The 15,389-nt window shown below is 43.5% G+C and overlaps 1 protein-coding gene across 3 annotated transcripts in view; it reads right to left on the reverse strand.

Annotated features, from left to right (window-relative positions):
- INPP5A (inositol polyphosphate-5-phosphatase A) overlaps nucleotides 1–15,389 on the reverse strand; it is a 253,101-nt gene that overhangs the window by 101,048 nt on the left and 136,664 nt on the right. For all 3 annotated transcript variants that reach the window (XM_067000742.1, XM_067000743.1, XM_067000744.1), the window contains exons 6-7: nucleotides 14,812–14,915; nucleotides 1,202–1,254 (exon numbers count right to left, since the gene is read on the reverse strand). In XM_067000742.1, the coding sequence (XP_066856843.1) occupies nucleotides 1,202–1,254; nucleotides 14,812–14,915 (157 nt within the window). The remainder of the gene's footprint in view (nucleotides 1–1,201; nucleotides 1,255–14,811; nucleotides 14,916–15,389) is intronic.

Raw genomic sequence — 15,389 nt, forward strand, 5'->3', positions numbered from 1 at the left:
GGGTTTATTGAACTCTTCTTGTATTAAGACAAGGAAAATATTCAAGCTCTCTCACATATAATGTTTTGTACAACGAACTTCTCCCTCCGACATATACTTTTACTACTATTATTATTGTTAAATACAGAATACAAAATACAATCTGTATTTTCAAACACAGTAAATATCTTCAGTCATGAAAAACACCTCCTGTCAATACTGCTTGGTACTGCTTCTTCCAAAGTCTTCTAATGTACAACAACATAATGATGTTCAACATTTATATTCATACAGTTGTCTGCTGCCCTCAACCCTCACCTCTTTATGGTTTGTTTAGGCTGATGGATAATTCTAAGAGCAAAAACCATTTGTTTCTTCCACAGATTTTCACAGCATATCTTACATGTGACTCTGTATTCATGACAGACAGGTTACATTCTACTTGTTTGATGAGTCACTTCCTAAGCAGTGCATGAGCACAAAGACGACAAGTGTGCTACCAGCTCTCTGCTGCCCCTTCACCAAACCTGGTTAGTGAGTGGTGGGCTGCCAGGTGCTTTACTTTACTCTGGGATGAAAATAAGCAAGCTCACAGAGGACAGGACCATGCCTTAGATTTAAAATGGGAATCCTGACCTGAATATGAGAGATAAAAAGTTCTGTTCCAGTAAAAATAATATAGTAAGAACTGGTGTAACAGTGCTGCATTCTGTAATGATAGGGTCCCTCCACTTACTTCAGGGGAAACTTGATGGGGCCTTAAATGGCCAGCTTAAAGAGTTCACAAAGAACAACATTTTTCCTCACAAATCCCAGGAGTGAGGGCTGCATCCACCCAGGACCAGTGTCTGACTTATGCAATGTGCTGTAGACCCCTGGCTGTATCAGGTGTGATGGGGAGGGGTTGGGGAATGCCTTTAGGTGGCACACTGTGACTCCATACCTGTCTCCTTAGTCACAGACACCGGACTTTTTTGATTATGCTTGATCAAGAGATTGCTTATGACCTGAATTTTCCCGTGTTAATTGCACATGCGTATGAATATTCAAATCACATCTTGTGCATCATTACAACTTATTGAGCGTTATGTGCTCAATAAACTCAAGTAACTGCTTTGGAACTAATCAATTCTTTATGTATATGAATACCTTCTCTGTAATAGTTGCTAATAAAAATACACGTAATACACATCATCAGAAATAATTTAAAGATGCAACGTACCAATCAGTAATACACCACCTTGTTCGAATGAAACCTTTTCTGGACCACTTGCACTGAAAAATAAGCAAATAAGAATCAGTCATCTTAAGCAAAGGATTACTGTGAAAGTAAAATGTACTTGCACAGAGAAGCAAGTAAAACAAAGTTCATCCATACAACATAACTAAAAAGCACTACACACTCACTGAAGAGGCTTGAAAACATATATCGTCTCTCATAAATCCTGGAATTATTTACATTTTTGGTCCTGAAATACAGTTATAAACTTATGTGTAAAATTAACGTAAGACCTGGCAGTTGTTTAGATAACCAATTAGGAAAGCTTTTTATACTTATGTTCGTCCTAAAACAGCAAATTCTTACTGCCTATGCATAAATGTCTTGTCTCCTTTGTAATTTTACCTGACCTGTAAAATGTCATCAGAGATTTACATCAAATTAAAATGAATGAGATGTGCTAGAAAGCCATTTCTCCTATTGAGCCAACCCACCTAATATTTCTATAAAAGTTAAAGGGAATTTAAATAATGGTAAAACATCACATTTATCAAAACTGTAACGTTTGTGAGAAAGCCACAAATCAGCTCTTGCCAACATACCATACTACTGGTACAGCAAAAGGATTTTTTCAGCACCACTCCTAAACCGCTGCCATGAATTACAACGTCCCACAAAAAGACATGATTCTGCATCCTTTTTATTCACCGTAAACAATGAATGTGGGGCTAGGTGAACGTTCACTGGTAATGATTGCTGCACCAGACAGGCCTAAATAATGATGCCAATGATTCTGTAGCAAAAGACTGCAACCACTCATTACCAATAAAGCACCAGCCACAGCAATGTGTTTCCCACAGTTAGGGGTATCACTCCCTAAGCCTCTCCTAATGTACTGCCTATAGTCTTCAGACGAGACTCACCAGATGTAATTATCTGCCTCTCTGTGAACAGACAGTCCTTATGAAATTTCAAGGTCCAAAATCCTCCCAAGACATTGAACTACCTTGCAAAATCTAAATGGACTGTTCTCTAATCACCTTTCAGATAACAGTTACGTATCTCCCACCTCTTCCTCTCCTTGTTAGGCACAAACAAAGTAACAACAAAAAACCTTCATTTCTGCAACTGCAATCAAGACCAACCAGACATAAAACTCCTTTGCCAGGGCCCTTTCCCATGAGGATTCTCCCTAGATTCACAATATGCTTACAAAGATTTAAGAATGTTTATTTTACTGAGTAAATAGCTTATTCTTGAAAGCTTTAATGTGAAAACAATTTATTTATATGCAGTTGTTCTCTTCTACTCAAACCCAGAAAAATGTGCAAAATTATCTGTAGATGACAGCTTATTTCATTGACCACACTCAACTTTAGAGCTTATAATTTTGTAAAAAAAAAAAAAAAAAAAAAAAAAAAAAGCGTTACCTGCATGCTACAAAACTAAGAAGCAAAAAAATGTCTACGAAATTCAAGAGCATACCTTTATCCAAATTTATGTACTATAATTTTGGGAAACCTGATGTTAATATTTGTTACTTCAGATGGTAACTTCAGAACCACCTTTCTGCAGGCTTGTATGACCTTCCCACACAGACTTCTACAGCCAAATTTTGCTGTGAGAGCTGCAGGAAAAACTGCAGCTTGGCTGTTTACCTGAGGACCTGGCTGTGCTGACCCCACTGGAGGAGGGTCCAAGGCCCTTCCTGAATGAATTTTATCAGCTTTGCATTGCTATAGCAATGGACAGCACAAGAAAATGTTCCTCTTGACACTGCTGAGTCCAAAACCAGTGACTAACAACAAAGTCCTTTATCCAGCGAATCAAAATTTGTATACCATAGAGACAAAATGAATAACTTTCTGTTCTTGACTTATGTCTGTACTTAGTTAGCTTTCAGTGCGATCACAGGACATATATAAGACAGAAAAGAATAAATTAACAAATATTCTGCCAAATGTAAAAATTTCCTACAGACAAAAAGAGAAAAACTTTATAAACAGAGATTGTACAGAGTAAATGGTCTTCACCTCTGAGCATATGTGAAGTTCATCCCTTGTGCCACCATGCAGATCACCACCTGGTGACTGCTAGCAGCTGACTGCATCAGTTCTGCAACTACACACAGGTTGAAATCGGTGTTTTTGATGAGACCAGGTGTGATAATCCCAGACTGCAAAAATCTCATATTTTTGAATTATTTAATAAAATTGTTCATCTCCCTGTCCATAACCTCCCTGGAAAGAACTCCAGAATGTCAAGACATGTTTTCTTCCACTTTCTTTAGAGACTTCTTCTTTTCTTATGCCTTCCTTTTCCAAGCATATTCATTTATTAGTATTACAGAAGATGAAGGTACAATTGAAGCATTGTAGTAAAGAAAGAGAAAACCATGTATATTTTATACGCTGGTCAGAAATAGAAAAAGAAATTATATGACTCGGGATACATATCTTTAGCATTACTTAGACTAAATCAGTTATCTGCATATATAATTTTCATCAAATTAGACAGTTTTCAAGGAGAGGAGGACCACCAATCTGACCTTTACTGTGTCCACAGAGGATGCAGCGCTATAAAGAAGTCCAAAGGCAGAACTCCACATTAACAATGAGGTGGCCTCATTATTAACACAGGGCATTACCGGTGGTTTCTGGACTCTGGATATTCTCTGGGATTTTTAGAGATATTTAGTAATTGACATCAACTGTTTGCTGATGCATCCAGGTGTGGGTTTTTTTTGTTTCTTTGTTTTTTTTTTTTAGGAATGTGTGCTTTCTAGAGCAAGTAAACTTGCTTAGGTCTAAAAAGATTGTATTTAGGGAGGAAACCCCAACAGTTCACTATTCTAAAATCTAGTCAATGGATACATTCAGAGATGAAATAATTAACCTAAATCTTTATTGTTTTCCCTTAAGAGATCCCAATTTTTAATTTTTCTTAAACTGCAGCTCTACTGAAAAAGAACTCTGTGGTGGCTATGAATAATTATCTAGTTTATTTTAAATGTTTTCTGTGGTTCTTGCAGTCACTGGTCAATTTGAGTGGTAGGCTGGAGGGATAATACACCAATTCTTCCTGACAGCCCAGCCTTCACAGCTCAACTACAAATCCCATAATCCAATAAGGTCCCTTCCATTCAGGGTCGCTGTGATGACCATGGCAATACTGTTACAAGTTGAGATTTGGCAAAATGTCAACTTTTTTTTTTTTAAAAGGAAAACACTGAAAAAAGTTAAATGCTAAAAGCATTCAACATTGCGTTAAATATAATCTCACTGAAAAAGGGGCTTCTGTCATCTCGTTCCTAAAAATAACTGTATCAAACTCCTAAATACTGAAAAACAATACATTGAACTTAAAATCAAATAGTCCAAGCCTATGATGCGGTCCAAGACAGTGCTTTAAATTGAGCTGTCATTCTTCATTTGCTATTTTCCTCTTTGGCAACACAATAGGTACTTCAAAAGATGTAAAAGAGAAACAGGGCCAATTACATTAGGTTGCTTAGAGCCATATCCAGTTGGGTTTTGAGCATCCCCAAGGACACTGATTCCACAACCCACCTGGGCCTGCCTCTCTTCTAGTGTTTATCTGTTTATCCTTATGGTGTCGCGTCTCCCCCCTGCCCCGTTTAGTCAGATTTTCCCCTGCTGCAACTGCTGACCGCTGCCCCTTGTGCTGCTGCTGTACACCACCCAGAAGAGCCTGACTGCATCCCTCAAAAGCCAGCAGCTGGCCGCAGCAGCCAGCACCATGGTACACCTTACCACCCTCTCCTGGCAGCACAGACCAGCTCTCTCATCCTCCTCCAGCATCTCCCAATTCAGCCCCAACCAGCTTGGTGCCTCTGCTGTGCTTGCTCCAGTTTGCCCCCATCTGTCTGGTCCAGGGGTTTCCAAAACCAAAACGCTGGAGACGTGATGCCAAATAAAGGGGAGGAGTCCCTTCCTGGGACCTAACATAACTATTGTTGTCATTTCATACTGCCAAAGCACAGTGCTGGGTCATGTACTTGCCGTCCAACAAGATCCTGGTCCTTTTCTGTTTTCTGGACAGTCTCGTCCAGCCTGTACTGCTTTACAGGTTATTCCATCCCTTTAGGGGATACTTGTCATTAACCTTTGCCAAACTTTCCCATCAAATGACTTCTTCAGCCTGTTGAGGTCCCTCTGAACAGCAGCCCTGCCCTCTACCGCCTTTATTGCTACCCCATCTTGACATCATCTGCAGTCGAGCATGTGTTTCATCCTACTGTCCAAACTGTTAACACGGATGTTGAGTAGTAATGACCCCAGAATCAGCCTGAGGAACACCACCAGCAACCAGCCACCTGCTGCACCACAGATCACCACTCTGAGGCTGGTTGATGGCCAACTTCCCAGCCATCTTGTAGTCTGTCTACTCTAGACACATCTCACCAGTTTGGCTTCAAGGGTACTATAGGAAACTGTAACAGAAGCCTTGCTAGTGTCAGTGTAAACAACATTTGGGGCGTTCCCTTTTGTCCACGCAACTGGTCACCTAGAAAGGTTTGCTCCATCACCTTCCCACAACTGAGGACAAGCCGGCTGCCTGGGACTCTCTTTTTTGCCCTTTTTGAAAACAGCTGTGACATTCATGTTTTCCCAGCCCTCAAGAAGCTCTCCCTTTCCAATGGCAGAGAAAGGCCTCACAACGACATCAGCTGGATCCCTTTCTCCCTGGGATGTGTCCTGCCTGCTGCCATAGACTCATGTACGTACAATTAGCTTAAGGTTTTGTGTAACCATAGCGTATGAGACTGAGAGTCCTGCCGTCAATCATCACACACTTCTTCTACAGGCCATCCCGCAGGCCTTCACTCTGACTCTGTCACCGACTACCACACCAATACAAGCGATACCAGTATAAAGCATGCCCAGCCCTTAGCTCTGATGCCTTACGTTTCATGCAAGCCTTCATTGATACAAGCCAATTAAAAGGTATTTACAACGCAACTTGTTTCATGACATGGTAAAACACAGGAATCTCTTACTGTAGTTTGGCGTTTCCTCATGCATGCATTGCGAATATGTGTTTTAAGGGCAGTAGTATATCTTAGATGTTACTTTGCCACATTTCTTCTTTAATAAGTGTAACTGAAATTCCAGCAAATCCCTATTAGAAGTCCTTAAGAAAAATCACAATTTGAAAACTTGTAGTTACATTCCATCAGCCTTTTCTTTGTGAATAGAGTCTCTCAGGAGATCGTGCTGACCTTTTAAAACCCCCTAGAAACACCACCTACATAAATAACCTCTGCTACATCGGGTAAAAGGACCTCCAGACAACATTAACATGAAGAGAGAGGTTATAGAGGGCTAATGTCAAAAAGCACTGTGAGCAATAAGTAATGCACACAAACCATGATTGATAATGACTAGCACAGAGCTTTAATTCATCTTTTCTCCATCATTTTACTGAGAGGGACCATATCAAATTAAATAGTGACCCAGCAAGGGTTTATTCAACCATACAAAACAGGGGCATGAAGGAAAGACATATTAAAGTGGCAATGACTGCAGTGTAATTGCAGCTTCTTAAAGGGACACCACCGCTCACAGATGAAGATGGGAAATCTCCTATGTGAGGCAGCCAAGCACTGAACAGGCAGAACAACTGACACACCAAGCAGTGTTCAGTATTAACAGGCCTGTGTCGTTGCAGTGAGAACTCGTGCAGAAACTTGCATCTCATGTACTCATAATATGCTTAATGTTTTACTGACCAGCAAAAAAGGCATATTTTGGGGCAATTTTCCATAAAAACCATGTGGAATGCAGCTCCACCCCCCAAATGACTTTCCTTCTTTCCTTAGATCAGTTCACAAAATTAAAGAATTTGTGTTATTGTGTTTTTATTAGTACGTATATGAACTCTTCAAAGTTTCTTTCTGATTGACCTGTATTTCAGAATGCTACATAGTACATGGGAAACTCAACCCTAACTCAGGCTTTGAACACTAAACAAACATTGGAACAGCACTATTCAGTCATATTCTTACTGGTAAAAGATTTTTAAGAGCCATTATATAAATATAAAGTTCACTTATCAAAAAATGTATAAGGAGACCTCAGGAATGTGAAGTTAATCTATCGAGTAACAAAGTCTACTATGTAGTGTAATATCAGTAATTTAAGTGATAATTTGCTTTTTGACACACTGCTTTGATCACCATTTATTTACCAGAATACAGCATAGAGTTTTACTTAATAATACTTCTACCAGAAGACCAAATTTAAGTCTCTGTATGATGCAAACAAATATAAGAAATACATGATAAAACATACACTTGCTCCACTTATTTGCACATACAAAACCATGTAACGTTTCAATCGTTATTGCCATTGGCTTTTTCGTATACGCATCACCAGTGAAGAAACCAACCAGTAGCAATATATAATTTGTTCATTAAAAGTTATTTTAGAAAACAGAAATACAATAATATGCAGCTTTTGATGTTACGACAGAGTTAAGTATTTACTTGTAAGAAAGTTTTAAGTTATAATGTCAAGTTGGCAGAAGGCCTGTGGAACTGATGGGTATGGGTATACATATAAAACAATGATGAGAAAGAGTAACACAAACCACCAGCCTGTTCTCACACTTCATATCCACAGAGATACAATTTATTCTGTTTTCCAAGACATCTTCTTTTTTCTCCGGTATTTTACTAAACTCTCCAAATAACATTTAAATCTACAGGAATTCCTTTCTCTCGAACAGCAGAATTTAGGGTTGATGGGAGTATAAACAGAGGATCTAAATTTTAGGCTCCCATCCAAAACACAATAGTAACTGCAGCTCATTTCACCTGAAGTGTTCTGAGAATGCAGTATTTACTAAAGGTAGATAACTACCATAACAAAATCTGTATTATTAAAGTAATAGTAGCATGGTGATAACATGACAGCCATACATGGGATTGCCAGGCATGGCAAGGTGACGTGACTTGTCCCAAACGCCAAAATTGGAACTCTGATCTCACAGTGTCTTTGCTGTTAATGTTAGGATAAGCCTAACTCAGCAACTGATCACATACGATTTTCTTTCGGATATATTTATACAAGAAAATTATATTACTACTGGAACATGACTTAAAATAATTACAAAAACAGCAATGGTGGATGGAAACATAAAAATGTTGTCTTTCACCTTAGATACATACTGCAGATGAGCAACGTGCCTCACATATTTTGGGTCACTGATGTGCTTTAATATTCTCAAATACAGTGCTTGGAAAGAAGAAAATTTTGGAAACAGAATGTAAAGAACTATAGCCTAGAAAGGCAGAAAGAAAAAACTGTTTCATATTCCAGATTTTAAAGAAACGATCTTTATTTTGACTGTAACAGATATTAACTAGCTGATCCACCATCTGTAAAACAACATAAAACCACGTAGAGATGATATAGATCATCTGCGCTCTCAGAGAGGTATCTACATTTTAAAATAAGAAAAAAATGTCCAGATTCACATCCCAGAAAGGGGATACTACATCTTTCACCTTACAATATTAAGTCTCTTCTCAGATTCTCTGTTAATAGGATTCCTTTAGCCAGCAGATGGATTGTGAATACAGGCAGTTTCATCTACTAAAAGACAACATAAATCATCATTGAGAAAGGAGAGACCGCAGTAAGGTTATCACCATACAGCCTTCTCCATGAAAGGTTTGCATTAAAGCATTAGTGAAATTAATTCATCTTTCATAAGAGCTTTGAGCAGTATCTGTGATCTATGATAACAACCAATTTCTCACTATGGGAAAAAAAAATTACTCAGGCCTGATAGACTACACAAATCTGCTTTTTTTAAAATGGCCTAACATTATCTGGAGCGTTGCTCCCAGAGGCATCATTTGAGTCTTATGCCTAGCCAAGAGGACCCATAAATCAAGACAGAAAGTTTTGTTAGTTTTATATGCAGTGGGCTGTAATTATTTTGAATTGCATTATGCCTCAATCATTGTAATTACTTTTAGATCATTCTTAAACAGCAGTAATAAAAAGAAAAGAAATCAGTCTTAAACCATTTTTCACACAAAAATATTGTAAATGTGATATGAGAAGTCTGGCTAAAACATGCAAGAGCATGTAAATATAGTATCTGGTGTGATATGCTGTTCATGCATTCTGCTGTGTGGATTCATATTTTCAAAATACAAATTATTTTGTGGTCTTTAAATTAGTATCATTATTAGCAGCATTTGGCTAGGAAGAAAATAGGTAATAACAGGAATTTATTTTAGCTTTAAAAATATTATCAAATGTGTATAAGAGAACCAAAACTGTGTCACTGTTATTTTTTTATTGTTGTTGCTGTGCTTATGTATGCTTGAGAGACTCCTTGGTCTTTAGTCCAAAATGAAAAACAGTGTAGTATGTATAAAAATGATCACAATTGTTTCCGAATTTTTCTAGTCAAACAAAAAATATGCTGGCTTGATGTATGCCTGGTTACACACTGAATGACCACAAAAAGTCACAGAATTGTAAATATCAGTGCTGCTACTATCTTCATCAATGTAGTTCCTGAGAGCCCTTAGCAGCTTCCTCTCCGACCGTGTGAAGCTCTGAAATAAAACAAATTAATCCCCCAGGCTGTTCTATAAGTCCTGCAGGCAACACTATCACCAGGTATTGTGCCGTGTGCGGGAACAGACCTTTCAAGGATTTGTTCACGTCTTAATTACGAGTGGCCACGGCTTGACGCCGGGAGGCAGCTGAGTACCACGCTGCCCGCCCTCAGCAGGACAGGGAGGAGAAGGGAGAGGAGGAAATGAGATGGTGGAAAAAGGAAAAAAAACGTGAGTTTGCGATAGAAGCAGTTTAATGAAAGGAAACAAAAAGCAAAGGTTATGTGGAAGCAAGAGGAGAAAACAATAATTCTCTACTTCCCATCAGCCAGCAACGTTCGGCCGTGTTTTGGGAGGCAGGGCCTCGCTACGCTCAGCGGCTGCTGGCGCAGACAGCTGCCTTCATCGCAAGGGCCCCCGCTTTAACCGTCGGCCACGAGGCGATACGGTACGGGACGTCCCTGCGGGCAGCGCGGGGCCGCCGGCCGGGCCGTCCCCTGCCTGCCTCTTGCCCACCGCCAGCTACCGGCCTCCGGAGCGGGGCCTGCAGGGGCGGCCCGGCACGGCGCCAGCGCTGCTCAGCGGCAGCCACCCGGCCGCCAGCACCGCACAGCACCGCACCGCACAGCACCGCACCGCACCGCACCGCACAGCACCGCACAGCACAGCACCGCACAGCACCGCACAGCACCGCACCGCACAGCACCGCACAGCACAGCACCGCACAGCACCGCACCGCACAGCACCGCACAGCACCGCACCGCACAGCACCGCACAGCACAGCACCGCACAGCACCGCACCGCACAGCACCGCACACACCGCACAGCACCGCACAGCACAGCACAGCACCGCACAGCACCGCACAGCACCGCACAGCACACAGCACCGCACAGCACAGCACCGCACAGCACCGCACAGCACAGCACAGCACCGCACAGCACGCACCGCACCGCACAGCACAGCACCGCACAGCACAGCACCGCACAGCGCACCGCACAGCACCGCACACAGCACAGCACCGCACAGCACAGCACAGCACCGCACAGCACCGCACCGCACCGCACAGCACCGCACAGCACACAGCACCGCACAGCACCGCACCGCACAGCACCGCACAGCACCGCACCGCACAGCACCGCACCGCACAGCACCGCACCGCACCGCACCGCACAGCACCGCACAGCACCGCACAGCACCGCACCGCACAGCACCGCACGCACCGCACAGCACCGCACAGCACCGCACAGCACCGCACCGCACAGCACCGCACCGCACAGCACCGCACCGCACAGCACCGCACAGCACCGCACAGCACCGCACCGCACCGCACAGCACCGCACAGCACCGCACCGCACCGCACCGCACCGCACCAGCACCGCACCGCACCGCACCGCACCGCACAGCACCGCACAGCACCGCACAGCACCGCACAGCACAGCACCGCACAGCACCGCACAGCACCGCACAGCACCGCACCGCACAGCACCGCACCGCACAGCACCGCACAGCACAGCACCGCACCGCACCGCACAGCACCGCACAGCACCGCACAGCACCGCACCGCACGCACAGCACCGCACAGCACCGCACCGCACAGCACCGCACAGCACCGCACCGCACAGCACCGCACCGCACAGCACCGCACAGCACCGCACAGCACCGCACAGCACCGCACAGCACAGCACCGCACAGCACCGCACCGCACAGCACCGCACAGCACCGCACCGCACCGCACAGCACCGCACAGCACCGCACCGCACAGCACCGCACCGCACAGCACCGCACAGCACCGCACCGCACAGCACCGCACAGCACCGCACCGCACAGCACCGCACCGCACAGCACCGCACCGCACAGCACCGCACAGCACCGCACAGCACCGCACCGCACAGCACCGCACAGCACCGCACAGCACAGCACCGCACAGCACAGCACAGCACCGCACAGCACCGCACCGCACAGCACCGCACCGCACAGCACAGCACCGCACAGCACCGCACCGCACCGCACCGCACAGCACAGCACCGCACCGCACAGCACCGCACAGCACAGCTCTGTACCGCTGCGCTGGGGAAAGCTGACGCCGTGCCAGCCAGACCCAGTGCACCTAGCCATTCCTCCGCCGGGTACGCAGCACTCCTGACAATACGAGAAAACGGTGCTAGATGAAAGCCTCCTTGGAAAAGTTATTTACTGTAACCTAACGTTTAGGAACAGCATAGTATGAAGGCGTCGGATCTTCAAAAGGTATTTGGCTGCTCCTGTACCTAAAGCAGTGCTGCACAATTGATCGAATACAGAAGCCATTGCTCCAAAAACAAACGTGGGAGCAACTGATCCCTGAGCTGCCACAAGAAACAGACACAGTCCCTGGTCCTCTGGGTAGTGTGAGAAAGCCACTGGACTGGACCGTTCCTCCAAGGGACTACAAAGATTAGTTCATGTAAAAGGCAGTAATAAAAAATGCCGAGCAAGTTGTCATCCCACATGACATCCTGGTCTCCAAAGTGGAAAGATGGATTTGATGGGTGGATCGCTCAGTGGATAAGGAGTTGGCTTGAAGGTCGCACCCAGAGAGTGGTGGTCGATGGCTCTGTGTCCAAGTGGAGGCCGGTGACCAGTGGTGTCCCTCAGGGGTCTGTCCTGGGACTGGTTGCGTTTAATAGCTTTATCAATGACATAGACGGTGGGATCGAGTGCACCCTCAGCACGTCTGCAGATGACACCAAGCCGAACGGTGCGGCTGACACACCAGAAGGAAGGGATGGCATCCAAAGGGACCTGGACAAGCTTGAGAATTGGGCCCATGTGAACCTAATGAGGCTCAACAAGTCTAATTGCAAGGTGCCGCACCTGGGCCAGGGCAATCCCAGACATGAGCACAGACTGGGAGAAGAGCTCATTGAGAGCAGCCCTGCGGAGAAGGACTTGGGGGTTCTGGTGGACGAAAAGCTCGACACGAGCCAGCAGTGAGCGCTTGCAGCCCAGAGGGCCAACTGCATCCTGGGCTGCATCATCAGAGGGGTGGCAGCAGGGGAGGGAGGGGATTGTCCCCCTCTGCTCTGCCCTCGTCAGGCCCCACCTGGAGCCCTGCGTCCAGCTCTGGGCCCCCAGCACCAGAAGGATGTGGGGCTGTTAGAGCGGGGCCAGAGCAGGCCACGAAGATGCTCAGAGGGCTGGAGCACCTCTCCTGCAAAGAAAGGCTGAGAGAGCTGGCGATGTTCAGCCTGAAGAAAAGAAGGCTCCAGGGTGGCCTCATCGCAGCTTTTCAGTACTTAAAGGGGGCTTATAAAAAAGATGGAGAGCAACTCTTCGATCAATCAGATAACGACAGGCCAAGGGGGAATGGTTTTAAACTAAAAGAGGGGAGATTTAGATTAGAAGTTAGGAAGAAATTCTCCACTCAGAGGGTGGTGAGGCACTGGCACAGGTTGCCCAGGGAGGTTGTGGATGCCCCATCCCTGGAGGTGTTCAAGGCCAGGCTGGATGGGGCCCGGAGCAACCTGATCTAGTGGGTGGCACCCCTGCCTGTGGCAGGGTGATCTTTCCTGGGTGATCTTTAAGGTCCCTTCCAACCCGAGACACTGTATGATTCTGTGAAGTTACAAATTTGCCAGTCTCATGATTAAACAACAGTATTGAAGTAATGATGGAAATAATTCTTCCTAGGTATCAATGAACAATCCCTAATTTGGCCTATTGCTGCTACGTGTGTTAACAGCACTCACGCTGCTGTTCAGTGCTCTCAGTATTACAATAAAATCATTCAACAGCACTGTTCGTGTCCTACTTACGCTGTCAATGACCCATACTGCTACGGTTTATTGCTGATAGAGGAGAAAAATAAATATCCGAGTAACCACTTGAAGTTCCTTCAACATGATGTAACACTTAACTCCAGAAAAATATTTAAGATGCTTATTAGAAGAAGTAAAAACTTGTAAAATTACATCAAACGCAGTTTTCCCTTCCAGCAGAGAGAGAAAAAACATTACAAAAATAAAGTTAGCATCCAAGAAAAAGAAAAAAGAATAACCAACATCCCATCAGCGTGAAACTATGCAATGCTGTTCCAAGCGCACATGTACTACTGCAGTATCTGTAAGTGTGGATATTTACAAATTCTAAGCAATTTCTAAAGTTTATTTAGTTCTTTCTAATATTAAAGTGTGCCAATTTGATCCACAAATGGTACATGAATTCAACAAATGTATTCACCTGGTTTGTAGTAAACACTAACTGTTAAACACTTAGCCATGATCTAGATGTTCTTAAAATTAAAAAAAATTAACAAATTAAGGTCAACAACAAATACAAGAACTGCACGCAAAGGCTGAAGTCACACGTGCAATTGCAGTTGCAGCTGCAATGGAAGGAAAGCATCAGCTTATCCTGTGTTTCTGGGTTTGAAAAGACCTTCATCCAGACGCACAGCACTCTCCAACTCTTAGGAGAGCAGAAACAGAAGGGAGTACAATGGCAGTGTGAAGAAAAATATCTATATGTTTGAAAATTGTGTGCTTTCTTGTGCCAGTAAGAATTCCCCCTATATCTGCAGCAGTACCTAGCAGTGCCGAAGAAAAAACAGCATCACTGCAACCATGATTACAGAGCTGCAACGGCTGAATACAAATCGAATCCATTCAGAGTTGTGTCTCACCCTCTCAGGGAGTTAAGATCCCCCCCGAAACAGACTTGCAATTGGCACTGTGTGCTATTTCTTTGGTTTTAAATGTATAAACAAGACTTTTCATCACTGTCTCCATCCTTCACAAGCATTTTCTACTACACAAAGAACTCCATTTGAACTTAGTAAATTCATGCAATGGTTTAAAACATATATATAAGAAACCGACATATATATAAGAAACTGGTTATAAGAAACCGACAAACCAAAAAGAAAAGAAAAAAAATCAAGACTCAATACTGACCTTATTTACATTCTTAGAACAGTTACTAAAGTAATCAGAGCAAATCAGAATGAAACCTGATATTTGGGAATGTACATACCTCAGGGAAATAATCCTGTGGAAACTTCTCTTTTTCCAGCATGGGCGTGCTTTCTAAAGTGTCTGAGTAGATTTCTTTCCCAGTAACCTTTTTATACTTCTTAGCTAGGAATAGATATGAAACAAACTTAACATACATATATTCAGTGTTACAAGCAACTTACAGCACTCATTGGAAAAGCTGTTGCATCTGTGTAACAGGTAAGGTCTTAGCAAAAATAGGCAAGCACTGAGTTGTTCTTGGGAAAAAAAAAACAGAGACCACTAAAACGTATAAACATACTCGCTTACATCTGACATTCTCAAGCTATACAATTAGGGGTATTATTATTTTTACTATTCAGAGCAATGTGAAGTGTTGGAGCTCTAATTATGAATTCGGTCTCTGTATACTCAAGCACTCACACTTCCTGATGTGGCTCTTCAAAGAAACACCTATTTGCATCCTCAGCCAATATCCAGCAGTTCACACTGGATAATTAACAGGAAAATTAATAAAAAACACATTAAGGTGAAAAGTGTTATTTATGAGTGATGATTATCTGCATGGTTTATCTAGCAACTATTTTTTTCAGATTT

Source organism: Anser cygnoides, chromosome 7, assembly GCF_040182565.1.
Source record: "Anser cygnoides isolate HZ-2024a breed goose chromosome 7, Taihu_goose_T2T_genome, whole genome shotgun sequence".
NCBI classification, from domain to species: domain Eukaryota; kingdom Metazoa; phylum Chordata; class Aves; order Anseriformes; family Anatidae; genus Anser; species Anser cygnoides.